We start from the raw sequence: 19,660 nt of genomic DNA, 5'->3' as shown, positions 1-19,660 counted from the left end.
AATCTTGGATGCAGTGTTAGTTGGTGAGCCAAGTTGAGGACTTTTCCTTGGATCCTATGATGCAGTGTTTTCAACAGAACAGAAAGGTCTCTTCAGTACCAAGCCTCTCACACTCACATCATGCCCTGCAGCAGACAGTTAGGTTTGCATCCGTTTCATCCATCAAAGCTTAGAGTTCAGTGCCATTCAGCTCTGTTTCATGGTGTTAGTTTCATGACTGTTCCTTTGTTAAATATTTATAAAATCTTTATTCCTGGAGAATCATTCCATAAACAAAATAATATGATGAATGGGCTTAAGTGGACTTGCAAAATATTGAGTTTTCCTTTGAATAAAAAGTGCAGCACTAACAATGACTGTTGAGGGTCACATTTGTTGATTTCGACCAATCTACATTAAACTTTTCACAGAACACAGCAGAGAATCATTTCCTAACGTGTGCTTATCATGAATACTATATCCGTAAGTACTTTAGTCTCATGAAAATCCTCATCAGCTCCATGAGTAAATATAGCTATCTGGGTTGTATTATTTATATCTCTGCTCTAATCAGCTGCCATTGGAAACACTGTAAATAACTTGTCTATTCCATATAGCTTGTTCCGTAAGTTTTCAGACCTATCTTTACTACACTGAGCAACATCGTTGTTTACAGTTAGATTTAAATTTGTCAGTGCTTCAATTTTTCACACACGTTTGTTGCCACATTGTGTAAAATACCTTTAAACTTACCATCTATAACTGCTTGGGCTGTGTGAGCAGTAAGTAACAGAAGCAGTACTCATTTAATGTTCAAAAACAATCCCTACTGAAAATGTCAATCCTTTTGAGGTTTATATTTGTTTCTTTTTTTTTTTAATCACCTATATTTTCAAAACATGGTCATCGTTCTCAACATGGTTGCTTAATAATAGCATCATAAGCTATGTTCTTCCGATGCTGGCGTGCTTTGTTTGTTAAACATGTAGGAATGTACTTAATTATTGAAGGGAAATATGCTTTCTTGAAACTTGTCTCCCCCCCACTTTTGGTTGAGATGTGAATAAGAGTATATTTTGCCTGCCTTTTAATGTTGCTTAAAGAAAATCAAAACTTCTTAGTCTGTAGTACTGGAGTAGCAGGAAGTGGTGGAGGCTGTGGCAGACTCGAGTGCATTGCATCTAAAAGGTGCAGCTGCAGTTAACTTCCAGGTACAAGTTAGCTTTTATATGAAATTACCCACCCAGTTTATAAATGTTGGTAACTAGTGCAGAAAAAAAAAAAGTTTAAACTTTATGGGCCAGAGAAACACAGTGAGCTTGTTCAGATGTTTGGCCATCAGTTTGCTTTTTGTGCTCTGAACCTTTGCAGTCAGCTTTTCCTTGGCCTCCTGGGCAGTCCAGCCGCCACTTTAAGGATAAGACTTATAAGATAAGATTTAGGATTTGCAGCTGTTTTCATATTCTTATTGGTAGAAATTGGAGCTCCGAGTCAGAATATTACCTGCTTTTGTCCAGGTTTCTATTTAATGAGATCCCCGTCTCTTCACTCAAAGATATTAGGGTGAGCAGATAGATGGATCTAATGGATTAATGCATCAGGGGATGGTTAGTACTTGCACGGAAAAATAAAACCCCGGGACGAAGCCTATTTTCATGAGTAATTATCTGTTTTTATTTTCGTTAAATTAAAATTAGTTTATGGTTCATTTACTGTAAATTGTAAATGAGTCTTCAAAAGCACATGAGTTGAATTGCTCAGAATTTGATGTTTATCTAAACTGAAAGCGAAATGCCAAGCTTGATGGACCTGTCGTTCCTCTGGTGAACCCTCTGAGGGAGAGAAAACTCCTTCCCCAACCAGCCCCTGACCCCTGCAACTGCGGTGCACCCTGTGGTTCCTGACTTGGTAATTAATGATTGTGGATTGGATTCAGGAACACACCAGCCATGGTGCAAGTAATGGTCAGTGTCAGGATCACTTAATAATGATATAAGGTTCTTAAGTACTTTTGGGATATTAATGATTTTATAAACTAATTAAGAAATTAGGTTCTGTCTTGAAGTAGTTTTCCAGTTACTAATTTTGACATATAAACTTCTGGCCCTGGTTTGTCTTTATAAAAGAAGAAATGAAACATTGAAATGTTAAAAGGAAAGGGTGTCAAATCATTGCCTGCATTTTCTGTCTCATCCCCTGTGCAGGGGGCACGCAGCGACTGCCACGTGCCATTGGGATGTCCCTGGCCAAAGAGCTCATCTTCTCTGCACGTGTGCTCGATGGCCAAGCAGCTAAAGCAGTGGGCTTGATCAGCCATGTTCTGGAACAGAACCAGGAGGGGGATGCTGCCTATAGAAAGGCCTTGGACCTAGCAAGAGAGTTTTTACCTCAGGTACTTTAATTGCATTTCCTTCTTTTACTCTTTTTAGATAACTTTATAACAAATTGACTAGATTAATATTAAGAGCCTTCAGAATTAAAATTAAGATTTGAAGATAATCTGAGGGCCCTATTGTAGCCATACGTTGATAATATATCACATACATGTTTATCACGTGGGACAGAATTTGCCAGCAACTTAAGTTGTTCGCCAGCTACCCCTTCTGACCTGAACTGTACACATGAAGAGAAACAGTGACGGATGGGCTGTCACACTGGATTGCCCCCAAACTGAAACACAAGTAAGGAGCCCAGAGTCGATTATGCCAAGTGAGCTTTCATTGAGATCCCATAACCTGAGATAACCTGCTTGAACAGCACCAGTTGTGTGTCTTATTTAGCTTGTTTGTATGATGTAGGCATTGTTTTAACTCCTCTGTGCACAATACGCTTCCTCACAATTACACTTCAAATCTGGGATCTGGGACTCACTCGACATTTACTCACGGATCATAATCCTCATGAGTAACGTTAATAACAGCGCATCTAGGGACCTGTGTTAAGGGTTTCTTGGTTCTCTCACTCTTTTAGGAGTATTTTTCAAATATTCCTTTCTTCTGAAATCATGGATTAAAGGATTTTTGCTATGTAAACAATTACATAGTGACTTGTCTTTATTCCTAATGGCGTGTAAAGTTTTATAACTTCTGGAGTCAAAATTACTTCCTCTCTAACTCAAACAGTATTTGTAACCTCTCAGTATTTGTAACCAAAGGCCATGGGTCCTTTTGGAAAATCTCATGAAATCTCTCTCTAGAAAAATGCATGCACCCTCCACATTTGTCTGGAGTTTCGCATCCAGTTTCGGGAGGCATCCTTGGAGTTCTTTGTTGTAAGACAAGGCCCAGGTCTGCTGTGATGTACCTGTCCCCTGAGAGCTGTCAGACGGGTCCTCTCATTTCAGTTGGTTTCTAAAACCACACTGCCTGCTGTTGATGCTACTTCATTCCTTCTCAGTTAAGTTATGAGCTATAAGCTCTTTCAGGGCAGGGACCTTATATAGTTTATTCTCCATATGAGGTAACAGAGTCTTATACTCTGAATTGATGGAGAGAGAGCAAGTAGAAAAGATTTTTACTAGTTTAAGGAAAAAAAAAAAAACAGCTCCCGAGTTCTGAGATTCACAGCCTCTCCTAATCCTTGGATGGGAGCGTTTAGCTCCCTATTCCAGAGCTCTGCCCAGGTGGCTCATTAGCCCCTTGGCACCTCTGTTCAGGTTCAGGTTCCTTATCTCACTCCTGGGAACTGGCTCTTTCTCCTGTGACTGCAGTGCTGTTAATGCCATCACTGCCCACAGCTCACCCCGCCTGAGAGCCCCCTTCTCCCCACCTCCAACCTGACATCTGGCTGCATCCTACCACGTGGTAAACCAGGCAGAACTCATCGTCTCTTTCATCTGAAGGACATGCCTCTGAGAACATTAATTGCTGAAATTAATTTTTCCCCAGGTGAAGGGAGATATCAAATGACTTTGGAAAATGTGTAACTGTGAAACTGTATACAAAAGTTACAAAACAGAATTTGAGGTGGAATAATCTTCATTTTTACAGACATTTTTACTAAATGATTAGTCTTCTAAATAATTAGAAAGCTTCTATAAAATTAGTATTTCTAGGTGATTTCTGTATTATATGTTACTTCCATTTTTCTATCTTAGGAAAAATGTTTGTATATAAAGAAGAGGCACTGGTTTTTTATTTTAAAAGAGAAACTAATTAAGCGTTGCATCTAAAGCATTTTCATTTTCCTGTTTCTCCAGTTTTATAAACCTTGCTGCCCAAAGTGTGGTCTGTGGACTAGCAGTCCAGGCGTCCGCTGGGAACATGTTAGACTTGCAGAATCCCCAGCCCATGCCAGACCCCTGAATCTGCATCTCCATTTTAACCAGGGGCTTGGGGAGTTGTGTGCATATGGAAGTTTGACTAGCACTTGTCTGGGTCAGCTGGTAATAAAAGTGAATGGATAAGTTGAGAGGAGCACTCTGTTTAAAAAAAAAAAAAAAAATGAATTGATGATCTTGAAAGAAAAAAAAAACTAGTATGTGTAACATACATACAAATCACATCTGGAAGGATTCTAACTAAGATACTTGCCTAAGCCTCGGAAAATTGCAGTCTCTGAAAAAGATTTTTCAGCATGTGATTTAGGAAGAGAATTTAGATAGGTTAAAGTAGATAACCGAAAAATAGCATTTTTCATGCCATCATACATTTATCCATTCACTTATTGGAGTCCTTTGTTGTGCCTGTTATTTAGAGCCTCTTGCATTTTAATTCAAAAGATGCTTTAAAACATGCCATTGGGGCTTCCCTGGTGGCGCAGGGGTTGGGAGTCCGCCTGCCAATGCAGGGGACGTGGATTCGTGCCCCGGTCCGGGAAGATCCCACATGCCGGGGGGCGGCTGGGCCCGTGAGCCATGGCCGCTGAGCCTGCGCGTCCGGAGCCTGTGCTCCACAACGGTAGAGGCCACAACAGTGAGAGGCCCGCGTACCAAAAAAAACCATGCCATTGAATTCTAATTCATCACCCAATAAACAATTTTCAGCGATTTAAAATGTGATCAAATAATCAAATTCCATCTGGAGGATTATGGTTTCTAAGACAAAGTTATGTGTCCCTTCTCGCAGAGGACTCCCAGTTCTTTCCTCTGTGACCCTCACAGATCCTGAAGGACTTATTTGGACTTGAAGCTTTTGTGTGATGTGGGAGCACTGCCTGGAGGACGCATCTTTACTAATACATCATCATCGTGGTTAATTATTGATGCTCAGGGAAGAAAGATACAGCTCCACTGCCTGAAACAGTTGATATCTGAATCCCATGTTAATCAATAGTGTCAGCCTCATCTCAAGCCCAGGGTTCTGTCGAACCACTCATGGGTGTGTTATTGTGCCAAACACTTTATCTCCTTTTCTTTTTCCTACTTAACCTGTAGGGAAATTTGCTGAACAATTAAAAGCCCTCTACTGGACACATACCACCTGCTGACCTCCAAGCATATAGTTTGCTGTGCCACAGCATGCTGTGAAATCTGCGTAACATGCTGGTGCAATAGATTATTACAATTGCTGTTTAATTAAGGCCTTGCAAGGCTCCTAAAATAAATTTTCCGTCAACTATCTTACAGCCGTTGTTACCTCTATGCCATGGATCCAGCAAAGGGAATTTCTGAATTTGACTGAGATGTACAACATGATTTGCATAAATTATTAAAATATGTTTCTTTAATTTGAATTTTAGGGACCTGTTGCAATGAGAGTGGCAAAATTAGCAATTAATCAAGGGATGGAGGTGAGTGCCTTAAGTTTGAGTTTCTTGTTGGAATAGGTAGTGGAGATTTAACTTAAATGAACCATTATTTTTTAATTTTCTAAAATATAGCTGTTTCACTGCTATGATTACTGAAAGCTACTGAGGTTCTTTTTAGCTACATCAGTGATTGCATTCTGCTTATATCTGTTGTTGCTTCGGTATCATAATCACAGAATTCATATGATGCGCTGCAGCATATGACATGCTTATTATTTATGCCATTGAGTTAATAGATTTATTGGCTAGTAGTTCATAGAAAACCAAAGGAAAAGGGCGTTCTGTGTATTCTCAGCACCAGTATCATATTATAAAAAAATGTTCTAAGGAGAACTTCCCGGCTCAAAGCTCCTCCTAAAGATGGAGACCGTCTTTAACTTCTTGATGTGCTTTCTGCAGTGAGACACACATAAACCCTGCAGGGGGCCCTGGGGTTACTCTGGAGAGATAGCTCCAAAGGAGTGGAGGCCCCAGGACAGGGGAGAAGTAAGCAGGGCAAGGGAGCAATGCAGGTACCCATTTACATTGGGCTTTTCATTACAGCAGTTGTATTTTGGATAAATTAACTACAGGAATTTTGAAGTAAGCAGGGCAAGGGAGCAATGCAGGTACCCATTTACATTGGGCTTTTCATTACAGCAGTTGTATTTTGGATAAATTAACTACAGGAATTTTGAAGAAAGATATTTCTTCCTTGCAGACCCAGAGCCACTATATTTTCCTGGCCTTCACAGCAGTAAAAAGAGGTTAAATATGTTAGTAATAAACACATTTTTAAAAATTTACAAAGTATCTGGTTTTTAAAAATTCTTACATAGTAATAACAATGCTGGGACTTCCCTGGTGGTGCAGAGGTGAAGAATCCACCTGCCAATGCAGGGAACACGGGTTCGAGCCCTGGTCCGGGAAGATCCCACATGCCGTGGAGCAACTAAGCCTGTGCGCCACAACTACTGAGCCTGCACTCTAGAGCCCGCGAGCCACGACAACTAAGCCTGCGTGCCACAACTACTGAAGCCCACACGCCTAGAGCCCGTGCTCCGCAACAAGAGAAGCCATCGGCAATGAGAAGCCCGCGCACCACAACGAAGAGTAACCCCCGCTCGCTGCAGCTAGAGAAGGCCCATGCGCAGCAACGAAGACTCAACACAGCCAAAAATAAAATAAATAAAATGAATTAATTAAAAAAAACTTCTCTAAAAAGAGAAAATAGTAGCAATGCTAATAGCAAAAACCTTATATGACCCTAACTATGTGCCAACCCAATGTATAGCTTATGTAGTTTATAAAGACTTCACCTAGATTAACTCATGTGATCCTCACAATAACCCCATTTGGTACATACTGTAATTATCTCCCTGTTCAGATACACTAATCCGAGGCAAGAGAGGTTAAATAACCTGGGTAACCAAGGTTGCACAGCTCCCATATGGTAGACTCAGAATTTGAACCCAGGCAACCTGGTTCCAGAGTTTCTTGTGCTGGTCATACTTCTGATTTGCTGTATTACATCAAAGAATTCTGTTCTTTGGGAATAAAGTTATTAAATTTGAATTTATATTTATGAGTATACCATATTTTAAAAAGTAATTCTTGCTGAAATGAATTGTATTTTTATCCTCAGGTCGATTTAGTAACAGGATTAGCCATAGAAGAAGCTTGTTATGCTCAGGTATGTAATACAACCACAAATTCAATGCAGATACCCCTTACCTTCTGTATAAGTCAACTAAATTATATATCACTGAACCATGATATATATACACTATTAAAAAATCATACAGATGGGTTGAAATTATTTATTTCTGCTGTTTGACTGTTACCAGCTCTTATGACTGATTTTGTTCCACATACTAATGACTCCTGTCTATGTAATTTAGAAAATGCTTAGAATAGTTAAGTTAGTACCATTTGTGCTGTAGCTGTCTCTCTGGCTCATGTTGTGTTTTCTGGGTGTGGTCTTGAACCCTCACTCCAGGGTAGAGAGGTGTGAAGACGGCAGCTGTGAGCACGTGCCTCCAGGAAACATCAGTATTTGAGACTCATTGGCTTTTCCTGATGTTCTGAGCCTTTCCTCCTACCCACTGAAAGTTCACTAGTTTGATTACATATACAGTTTTCTTTTTTGTACACAAATTAATAGGGCTTTTTATAGAGGAACAAATCTTCCTTCCTCCCTTCCTTTCTTCCATCCTTTTTTTTTTTTTCTTGCTGTACACAGGCCCCTCACTGTTGTGGCCTCTCCCATTGTGGAGCACAGGCTCCGGACGCGCAGGCTCAGCGGCCATGGCTCACGGGCCCAGCCGCTCCGCAGCATGTGGGATCTTCCCAGACCAGGGCAGGAACCCGTGTCCCCTGCATCGGCAGGCGGACTCTCAACCACTGCGCCACCAGGGAAGCCCCTTCCATCCTTTTTAAAATGAAAGATACTTTAGGTGCTTGTTTTAAGGCATCTAAAGTAGCAAAAGAGTTTTGTTCTACCTTTTCTGAGAATTGGAAACTGTGTCAGCTCCCGTTTAAGCATGGCAGTATCATGAATTAGGAGCAATAGCTAGAGTGTTACTCTGCGCCTGGTCTGTATATATAAATTACCACCTGTCATTGATGAACACATACCATGAATGAACTAAATTACAAACCTCTTACAAATGGACAACCTCAGAGTCTGAAGAAAAAATTTAAAAGCATATTTGACCACATCTTATCAAATGTAACAGGAATCATACAAAGTATTCCATCAGACCACAATGGAATTAAACTAGTAGTCAATCACAGAAAGATAGATGGAACCCCACCTATTAATGGTGAGATGTAATCTTTTTAGTAAGGTTAAGCAGTATACTTCTAAATAACATTTGTCAAAGATAAAGTCTCAAGAGGAATTAAAATATATTTTGACCTAAATCAAAAGGAAAATACAACTTATCAAAATTTGTGGGAATATATGAAAAACTATGTTTAGAGAGAAATTTATAGCATTAAATATGTATATTAGAAAAGAAGAAGGATCTAAAATCAATAATAACTTTGCACTTTTCAAAAGTGGAAAAAGAAGATCAAATTAAATCCCAAATCAGAAGAATACAAATAATACTTTAGAGCAGAAATCAGTGAAATTGAAAAAGGGGAAACAATAGATAGAAAACAAAACCAAAAGTTGGTTCTTTGTAAAGATCTATAAAATTGACAGACTTCCAGTCAGGATAATCAATGAAAAAGGAAGATAAAAATTATATCAGAAATGCAAGAAAGATTATTACTACTGATTCTATGGACATTGAAAGGATAAAGGAATACTGTGAACTATATATGCCCACAAATCTGATAACCTAGATGAAATGGACCAATTCCTTGAAAGACAAAATATACCAAAATTTATCCAAGGAGAAATATAATATGAATAGTCCTATGTTTGTTGTAGAGAGTAAATCAATAATTAACAAACTTCTGAAATAGGAAGCACCCGGCGCAGATGGTTTCACTGGTGAATTCTACCAAACATTTAAGGAAGAAATTACACCAGTTATCTACAATCTTTTCCAGAAAATAGAAGCAGAAGGAGTACTTCCTAACTCATTCCATGAGGACGGTATTAGCCTGATATCAAAACTAAAGACATTACAAGAAAGGAAAACTACAAACCATTATCTCTCATGAACATAGATATAGAAATCCTCAACAAAATATTAGCAAGCTGCCTCCAACAATATATAAAAGGAATTATATGCCACAACCAAGTGAGATTTTTTCCCAGATATGCAAGGCTTGTTCAACACTCAAAAATCAGTTAATATAATTCATCATATCAACAGGCTAAAGAGGGAACTCTGGTGAAAGAAATCACAATTTAAACAAATAGATATCCCAGGGGCTTCCCTGGTGGCGCAGTGGTTGAGAGTCCGCCTGCCAATGCAGGGGACACGGGTTCGTGCCCTGGTCCGGGAAGATCCCACATGCCGCGGAGCGGCTGGGCCCGTGAGCCATGGCCGCTGAGCCTGCACGTCCGGAGCCTGTGCTCTGCAACAGGAAAGGCCACAACAGTGAGAGGCCCACATACCGCAAAAAAAAAAAAGAAAAAAAGAAATATCCCATATCCATGGGTAGTAAGACTCAATATTATTAAGATGTCACTTCTTCCCAACTTGATCATAGATTCAATGCAATCCCAATAAAAATTCCAGAAAGTTATTTTCTTAATATTGGCAAACCAGGTCTAAAGTTTATATGGAAAGTCCAAAGACCCAGATTAGCCAACACACTATTAAAGAACAAGGTTGGAGGAATGACACTACTTGACTTCAAGACTTACAATAAAGCTACAATAATCAAAATAGTGTGGTACTAGCAAAAGAAAAGACACATAGATCAATGGAACAGAATAGGGAGCCCAGAAGTAGATTCATACAAATATAGTCAACTGATCTTTGACAAAAGAGGAAAGGCAATTCAATGAAGAAAAGATAGTCTTAAAAAGGAATAGTACTGAAGCATCTGGACATTCAACTACAAAAAAAAAAAAATTCTAGACACTGACCTTACACCCTTCACAAAAATTAACTCAAAATGGGCCATAGACCTACATGTAAAATGAAAAACTATAAAACTTCTTGAAGATAATATAGTAGAAATTCTAGGTGACCTTGAGTTTGGCCATGGCTTTTTAGATATAACACCAAAAGTGTAATTCATTAAAGAAAAAATTGATGTTTGACTTCATTAAGATTAACTTCTACTCTGCAAGAGACACTGTGAAGAGAATGAAAAGACAAGCCACAGACTGGGAAAAATATCTTTGCAAAACATATATCTGATAAAGGACATGTATCTAAGACATACAAAGAGTTTTTAAAACTCAACAGTAAGAAAATAACCCATTAAAAACTGGGTATAAGGTCTGAAGAGATACCTCGCCAAATTAGATGTACAGATGGCAAATAAGCATAGGTAAATATGCTCCACATCATATGTCATTAAGAAATGCAAATAAAAACAAGATACCGCAGTTTGGCCATTTCTTACATAGTCTTACTACATGATCTAGCAATCATGTTGTTACATATTTATCCAAATGAGTTGAAAACTTGTGTCCATGCAAAAGCCTACACACCGGTGTTTATAGCAGCTTTATCCTTAATGGCAAAACTTGGAAACAACCAAGATGTCCTTCAGTAAGTGAATGGATAAACTGTAGTACATGTATAAGTGGGGTGTTATTCAGCAATGAAAGGAAATGAGCTATCCTACCAGGAAGAGACAGGAAGGACCCTTAAATACATATTACTAAATGAAGGATTTCAGTCTTAAAAGCCTGCATACTATATGATTGCAACTATATGACATTCTGGAAAAGACAGTGGGGTGGTGGATAAGGGATGACTAGGCGGCACATTAGGGATGTTGAGGGTAGTGAAACTATTCTTTGTGATAATGTAATGGTAGATACATGACATTATGCATTTGTCAAAACCCATGGAATATCCCTAATGTAAACTATGGACTAGTTAATAATATTGTGTTAATATTGGCTCATTAGTTGTAACAAATGTATCACATTAATGCAGGATGTTAATAATAGGGGAAATAGTGGGGGGGCTTGAGGGAGTGTATGGGAACTCTGAACTTTCTGCTCAGTTTTTTGGTAGACCTAAAATTGTCTAAAAAAAAATAAAAGTCAATTTTATTCAAGTATATTTGAAATGGGAAAAAAAAGCATCTTAGAGTTAGAATGATAAATTTGGTCACATAATTTAAATTGTTCAAATGATTTCAAAATTTTAGATTGTCTTCCAATTAGTTTCCTTAGTTAAAGCTTATTAAACTTTTACAATTGTCTTTATTGTTTGGCATAGATAACAATGTTTTGCTTCTCTTAGACTATTCCAACAAAAGACAGACTTGAAGGTCTTCTTGCTTTTAAAGAGAAAAGGACCCCTCGTTATAAAGGAGAGTAGAAGAAAGAGAAATCTTTAAAATGCCAGTGTAATAAATATACTTCTGGAAGTATCTTTCAGATTCACGTATGCCTCAGCATCTGGAATCCCAGCGACCAAAGTGAAGAGCGAGTTATCCATATACTGAATTAAGTATCTGGAGTGGACCCCTGTGTGTACTTGTTCAAATGTATATCGTCATTTTCATTCAGATTTATAAAGCTAATAGTGTCTACTGTCAAAAACGCCAATTCGAAATTAGGTATACATTTTTAAATACCTCCTGCATATGACGCTTTCTGTTCTTAATTTTTCTTAATGTGAATAATTTGTATATTGCACACGCTAGGAAAAAGTATTGATTGTATGTCTCCTGTGCTACAGTATGAAAATAAAATTATTTCCACGTACCAAAAATGTGAAGTTATACCAAATAAAGTTTTCAAGGGATTGTACACATGCACCCACACACATACATCTCATACTGAAAAAGGAGCTGATAGAATTCTGAGTGAAAATTATCAAATATAAGTAAAATTAGTGAAAAGAAAACGTGGAAATTTTTCTCTTATCCCATTCTTTTTGTATTGAGTAAATCATTGCATGTTGGATTTTAGAAGAAACCACCTTTCCATTGCTGATTCTGTCAGGTGACCTCTTTATGTAGTCAGTCTTAGAATACAGTATGGATGGTGGAGAATTAATCCAGTCAGAGACTGGGACCAAAGGCCTTGTGGAGTCCAACTGGAGGCCTGGAACTGTTGTACCTGTAAGCCCTCCTAGCAAGTGGCCTGGCCCCAGAAATAAAATGGTGCAGCTGGGCTTCCTTGGTGGCGCAGTGGTTGAGAGTCTGCCTGCCGATGCAGGGGGTGTGGGTTCGTGCCCCGGTCCCGGAAGATCCCACATGCCGCGGAACGGCGGGGCCCGTGAGCCATGGCCGCTGAGCCTGCGCGTCCGGAGCCTGTGCTCCACAACGGGAGAGGCCACAACAGTGAGAGGCCCGCGTACCGCAAAAAAAAAAAAAAAAAAAAAAATGGTGCAGCCAAGGTTGGCCCTTAGAAGTGGCTTCGTCCTGGATTAAGGGTGAAGTGAAGCCTGTTTTCTGCTCCCTTCTCCCAAGCTGTTTGCAGCTGATTTCAGTAAGGAAAGGAGGTGAACACATCACCCCTCTCTCCCCGTTCTAACAAACATCATGCCTTTCTACCCCTGGCCAGGTAAGCAACTAGAAATGGAGGAGCTCCAGGGGTATGTGAGTTTATATAGCCTTGCCTGCGGGACAGATAGGAAGTGTGTGGGAAATAGCTGTAGAATTCAGTGTGCAAAAGGGAGCGGAACAGTACAGCTCCCTGAACGAATTTGGGCTAGCTTTATTTTGTGTTCATTTGATCAAACCACACTGCCTTTTGAGGCTGCATCCAGGGCTGAGTCCAGCAGTGCTGGAGAAGTCCCCCTTTTCCAGGACCCGCGCCTGTTATTTTCCAGCTCCAGGGGTCTCCCACTGTCCCCAAACGCTGCAGCTGTGCTTCATTGCAGTGAAGTCAAGTTCGACACATGGGTGACTACCTGTTTCATGCATTCCCATGCTCTGCACCACAGCCTCCTTGCTCTTTAAAGGATATAGACTTGGAATTTGTGAAATCACAGAAACTTTTGTTTTTTAACTTGAGAAATTGAACTCTTAATCTCAATTCTAAAATCCTTGAAAGAGGTAAGCGTGGACTTAACCTCAGCTGATGGGCACCGTGCCAGGGGGCAGGCCTGCTTACTATGCGCGTCCTTGTACTACAGCAAGTGCTGTGCTCTTTGTCACCTTTGCTGCTGACACTGTGCAGACTATGATGTTTGCTCAGCTGATCACCATCATATGAAAGGAGCTTATTAAAATTTACATTGGGCTCTGTGGTGATTGTACCTGGTGGTGTGTACACTTTGCTGATAAACTTGTACCATTCATTTCCTGCAGGATAATTTGCAAATAAAGTGCTGGTCCTTGTTTTCATGATCCTTCTGATGTTTCAGGACCCCTTGGCTCTGTCCGTGACATGTGCAAATTCCACTTCCATTCTGAGTCGGAAATAATTATGTTCATGGGGAAAAATATTGAGTGTGCTGAGTGACTCGTCTCTCCTAACTTGGATTCGGAGTCTGCTGCTGATTGAACGCCATTTAATTTCCTAACAAGTTCTGATTAAGTCCCTGGAGTGATTAAGTCAATGGAGTGTATCTGAAAGCAAAGACCTCATCCTGTAGTCACTTCAACGTGTCTGCCCAGCTGTCTGTATAGATGTTTGCCTTTCCCTTGGTTTTCTCTTCAGCAGGGCAATCTTGCTGGGGGGTGGTCCTAACACACCCCATGGGTCGAAGCCCAGTGACTGGGTGCTGGCGGGGGTGGGGAGGGTGCTAATCCCTGAGGGAGTGCCTGCACCAGCACGTGGGCCAGCAGCTCGTTTTGTTTTCCTCCAGGGCTTGGAGTGTTTTCGATTCCTTACACTGAAACCACATGATGCAAGCTGGTAACACAGTGGATGTATCCATATGTTCAGATGAGTTAAAGGCGACCAAGAGGGAGGATGATTAACCGGGCACACTTACAGTTCAGGGGAAAAATATTTCATGTTACCTCAGAGCAAGAGACCTACTAGTCTTGAGGTAATGTAGTGCTGGTTAATTTATAACTTATCTCTGAAAGAAAGAGAGGTCTCCAAGTGACAGAGACTCTGAGTCGAGAGGACTTGTAATCATGGCCAAAAGAAGACTCAGATTTCCTGTGATTCATTTTCTGTGATTTAAAGGGTCATTTCCAGTTTGTGTTGTTTTCAATGAAAAGTAGACATGGTTTTCCTGGGGGTTTTTTCCCCTCTAGCTGTCAAGAAATCTGGCTTGTCACACAGTGTTACTTTTCTGACGGTACTTAGAATAGCACTCTGGACATGGACTAGGGTAGTGGGGTGTCATTTCATGTATACCATACTTACAGAAAATGCTTAATTTTCATATGGACTCATAGCTGGCTACCCATTGACCCTTTTCCTCACTTAATCTTAACTCTCTCTTCTGGTTAAGTGAGGCCCTACATTTGCTCTGATTTGGGGTCCAAAAATCCTGGCAGGCAGGCAGACTTCTTAAATGTTTAATCCTGCCATTATTATTTGTTTACTTACCTAGTTAAATAATGTATGTCAGCATTTATTGGGCTTTACCAAAGACAGTAGAAATTTTCTTATATTTAACAAGAATGTGTACATGTGTCACAAAAGAAAAAATAGAGCAGTTTAAAGTTACTTGGTAATATTTTGGTAAAATGAGAGCCACTCTTCTGCATAGATGAGATGCTACAGACTGTGGTTGGGGGTATTTTGGCAGATAGGGGGATCAAACACTCTGCTCAAAATATTTGTGGGTCTCAAGCCCTAAAAACTCACTGTTTGAAATGGCTTTTCTTTGGGAACCTCCCAAAATTCAGTTACCCCTCAGAGGGATAGCTCCTAATCAAACAATTTGGTGTGCCATATTTCTCAAACCAATCCTCAGGGCAGTGTGAGCCAGCTGGGCACCTGACAGAATAAAGGACCCCAAGGACAGACCAAGACATGCACCTCTCAAGTGGTCAGAGCCAGCCCTCATGACAGTCGTCCACACACCAGCTTAAAGGAGGCAAGGTAGGAATATAGCCCTTCCTCAGCTGACAATTCCCTGGAACCAGCAAAGTGAGCTCATAGCCACCAGCATGTCAATCCTATCTTAAAAGTACAGAAAACACAGTATTATATGTTTTGATCACGAGAACATTTTGACAATATCATTGAAGATACTAATGTGAATACAATGAGAGAATCAGGGTTGGGTTGTTATGATGATAATGACTACCATTTATGAAGCCCTAAATACTTCCAGGTGTTTCCATGCGCTATTGTATTTACTCTTCTTCATAGCATCCAGGAAAGAAGAGGCACTGGTTATTCCTGGGATCTAGAGCAGGAGGCTGGAGCATAGCCTGATTACAGGTGGGTGGTGGAGTCAGGAATTGAACCTGGAGCTGTTGACCTGTCATTACTCTTAAGCCTGAAAACAGCTGAACAACACAGCCAAAGGCTACTGATACATGTGTATGTCAACCTTTGCCCAGATTGGTTCTAGTTTTCTCATGACTTGGCAAGAGATAGTGTGTGTATCGAATGATCCGATGATGGGCAGGCAGTGAGACAGTTACAGCGATGCCTGCTTAGTGTCTCCTTTAAACCAAGCCCTTTGCCTGCATGTTCACATCCAATACTCAAAAAACTTAGGAAATGGGTTTGTCATTTTCTAGCTTAAGAAGCTGAGGCCAGAGTTGGATTTGTGTCAGGCATTCTGAATTCAGAGCCCCGACGTTGATCACGACACCTGGAGAATACAGAGCCAATCTTGGCAGCTGTGAGCAGTGAGTCTGAGGACTCATGTTTGATAGGGATATCCATCAGAAAGGAAGCATGTGTGGGTGAAGAGCAGCCCATGCTTCTTTTGGGGAAGCATAACGTGCATCTTGCTCTATTCTGCACTGGTCAGGCTCACCGAGAGTCTTGTATTCACTTCTCAATGTCACAGTTCCAGGTGGCTGTAGATTCCCTCTGTGCTTTTCTGGAAAGCACACAGGAGTTCTTTTTTGTTGTTGTTGTTATATTTTTTGGCTGCGTTGGGTCTTCATTGCGGCACACGGGATCTTTGTTGAAGCATGCGGGATCCTTTGTCGTTAGAGTGCGAGGTCAGTTGGGGGTCTGTTCAGCTTTTTCTCAAGTTGCAGCGCTCGGGCTTCTCTCCAGTCACACAGGTGTTCTTTGCCCAAGTTTCAACTCTTCCAAAACCAGTGATGAGACCAGGTAAAGCATCTCCTCCCTCTGAGCCTTGTTTTTTCATCTGTAAAGGGATCGTGGTCATTTGTGATAACTGCAAAGACAGACTGGATGTGTCCAGGCAAAAGGGCTGTGGAATCAGTAAGGTCACCTTCTACAGACGTGGTGGTGATGTTTTACTTGTTTCATGTTTCGGAAGAGAACTGCTGGGACAGAGAGGTGGGTCTCACAACCACGTCCAGCTTGGGGCCATGTTCAGGAACCTGGGCGTTCACTCAGGAGACAAGAGGTCAGGGGAAACCTGGTGGCTGTCTTTTTTAGGACCGTGTGAAACTGGAACCTTCGAGGCTGCCAGGGGCCAGAAGAAGCCACACAGGCCCCCCACTCCCAAAACCTCTCTTCTGCTCTGCTCTGCGTCTGTCCACAAACAGAGATGAGGGCTATGGTCAGTAGGGGAAGCTGCTTCCACTCTCCCAGGACCAGGAGCAGCTCCCTGACCCTGAGGTTGAAGCAGAAAGTGGGCAAGGGGGTGGGACAGAGGACAGTTCCTCTAACTCATCTCTGTCCCTGAAGTCATCCAGATGGCACCCCTTCAGTTCCCACACGGGCTGAATAGATGGGAAATACATGGCTGCAGAGGCAGCTCACTTGTTGGGCTGGGTCATAAAGAAGCGCAGAAAGCAGTAATCTGCTTAAGTGGGACTGTGGTTAATAACAACTCTGGTCCTTGGGATAATCCATAGTTTAAGCAGTAGTTCTTTTAATATTTTAAGAAAAATTATGCTTAGGCCTGAATGCCATGTTTATGGTACCAATTTTGAGGGGTGGGAAGGAAGGATTGCCCATTTTCTCATCACCCTGTTGGCTTTCACATGGCTGCCTGGTGGCCTCCCTGTCACAGAGGAGATGCTGGAGGATGCAGCCCCTGTGGCAAGTGAGCCGTGACCAGGCCAGGAACAAGGTGGGCTGCCTGCACCATCCGCTCCCCATATCCCACTGCCAAGTTTCGGTCCAAATACATTTCCAAAGACTGCCCGTCCAATGTTTTCCAACACATTTTCCAAACACATTCACATCACACACTCGTGAACCCATTTCACAGAGTGGGGCCTGAACTCTTCTGAGAGAAATAGTAAAATCACCATGGCACTGAGTGACAGCTCAGGAGGGAACTGTGTTCTTTTAGTTGTGATGTTCACAGGCCAAGGTTTCAGAGGAATTGGAAGATGGGCAAATGTACTTCTTGACCTTTCCGAAAATAGTCTGAGTCACTTTCACTTTCAGCCTCTGAAGCATGTTAAATGAATCCTTTGTGCAGTTTACAGAAAGTGAAGAGCGGTTTGGCAACCGAGAAAAGCTCCAACTCCTCAGCCTCTCCTACACTGAGTAACATTTCTTTTGAGTTGTCTATTAACACTGTTCTGAAACAGACTTTTTACGAAGCCTAGAACTTGCTCATGAGTGGCCCTAATTTGAGTGCTTTAAAAATACAAGAAATGTGTGATGTGCCACAAAACACAGGAAATGACAGCCCACATCTGACTTGGTGGAAAGAAATTGTAATTATTAGAAAGGTGTAATTGGTATATTTATTCGTATTACCTGTCAGTGACTATGAGATGTTTGCAGAACACGAACAGAAGTCTGCACATAACATGAAAGGTACTTTCTTTTGCTCTGGTCTTTGTGGGAATGTGTATGTGACTTGTGATTGTCCAACCACTCTTCTAAAAAGACTGACCATCCGCAGGCCTGGTACTCCTGAGTTCAGGTAGAGTGCATGAGCTCTCATTCGCTATGTGCGTATTAAAACAAAAAAGTTCACCTGTATAGATCTGAAAATATACGTTGAATTTCCTGAAAAACTCGATAGACCTGACATTTTTAATCTACCCCAGGATAAGCTAGTCTTAGAAAGTGAATGTGAGGAGGAGTGTGGTGTTTAAGAGAACCAGGGAAAGGAGTCAGCCAAGTCCTGGCCTGGACCAGTCCTACCTGGCCGTGACGCAGAATGGAGGGAGGCCACATCTGTAAGAAAAGAAAGACCTCATCTTGTCTATTCATTAACCTGAGGGCAGGGATTCTCAAAGCTGCTGGCACCTGGAAAAAGTACTCAAGATACATTTTGGGACTCCATTCCATAACTTCTGAATTGATTCTGTGTTTGGGGCCCTAAAATTGCTATTGAGATAAAAGCCACCTTGGTAAATTTTTTTTTTTTTGAGCTATAATTCACGTACAATAAAAGTCACCCTTGCAAAAAAAAAAAAAAAAGTCACCCTTTCTACTGTACACGTCAGTGGTTTTAGTATATTCACAGAGTTGTACAACCATGACCACTATCTAATTGTAGATATTTTCATCACACCACAAAGAAGCTCTGTACCCATTACCAGTCAACCCCGATTGCCCCTCCCCCAGCCCCTAGCAATCACTAATCTACTTTCTGTCTCTGGATTTGCCTACTTTAAATATTTCATATAAATAGAATTATACAAGATATAGCCTTCTAATGTCTTGCTTTTTTCACTCAGCATAATATTTTCAAGGCATATCCATGGTGTAACATGTATCAGTACTTCATTTCTCCTTATGGCTGAAAATATTCCACTTTATGTATATACCACATTTTTTTTATCCATTCATCAATTGGTGAACATTTGGGTTGCTTCCACTTTTGGGCTATTATAAATAATGCTGTTATGAGCCTATCTGTACAACTATTTGTAGGGATATATATTATCACTTCTCTTGGGTATATACCTAGGAGTGGAATAAAACAACTTTATGTTTAACTTTTTGTTTACAACTTTATGTTTAACTAGGGCATAAAACAACTTTATGTTTAACTTTTTGAGGAACTACGAAACTGGTTTCCAGAGTGGCTGCATGATTTTACAATCCTACCAGCATATATGAGGGTTCTAATTTCTCTACATTCCACCAACACTTGTTATCGGCCTTTTTGTTTATAGCCATCCTAGTGGGTGTGAAGTAGTATCTCATTGTGCTTTTGATTTGCATTTCCCTAGGGACTAATGATATTGAACATCTTTTCATGTGTTTGTTGGCCATTTATATATCTTCTTTGGAGAAATGTCCATTCAAACCCTTTACCCATATTTAATGGGGTTATGTGTCATTTTATTATTGAGTTGTAAGTGTTCTTTATAT

At 40.7% G+C, this 19,660-nt stretch overlaps 1 protein-coding gene across 3 annotated transcripts in view; it reads left to right on the top strand.

The window, feature by feature from the left end:
• Positions 1–12,553, top strand: part of AUH (AU RNA binding methylglutaconyl-CoA hydratase) — a 161,819-nt gene extending 149,266 nt beyond the window's left edge. The window contains exons 7-10 of one of the 3 annotated variants that reach the window (XM_024731935.1): positions 2,184–2,371; positions 5,659–5,709; positions 7,352–7,399; positions 11,739–12,553. In XM_024731935.1, coding sequence (XP_024587703.1) covers positions 2,184–2,371; positions 5,659–5,709; positions 7,352–7,399; positions 11,739–11,810 — 359 coding nt within the window. In that variant the 3' untranslated portion in view covers positions 11,811–12,553. Of the gene's footprint in view, positions 1–2,183; positions 2,372–5,658; positions 5,710–7,351; positions 7,400–11,600 lie in introns of all 3 variants that reach the window. The other 2 variants (XM_024731934.1, XM_024731936.1) reach the window with 2 other exon arrangements.
• The last annotated feature ends 7,107 nt before the right edge of the window (positions 12,554–19,660 follow it).

The sequence above is a fragment of the Neophocaena asiaeorientalis genome, unplaced genomic scaffold (genome assembly GCF_003031525.2).
Source record: "Neophocaena asiaeorientalis asiaeorientalis breed wild unplaced genomic scaffold, Neophocaena_asiaeorientalis_V1.1 scaffold160, whole genome shotgun sequence".
In the NCBI taxonomy this organism is placed as follows: domain Eukaryota; kingdom Metazoa; phylum Chordata; class Mammalia; order Artiodactyla; family Phocoenidae; genus Neophocaena; species Neophocaena asiaeorientalis.
Note: the sequence above shows the minus strand (reverse complement) of the source record. Positions and strands in the feature narration are given on the sequence as shown.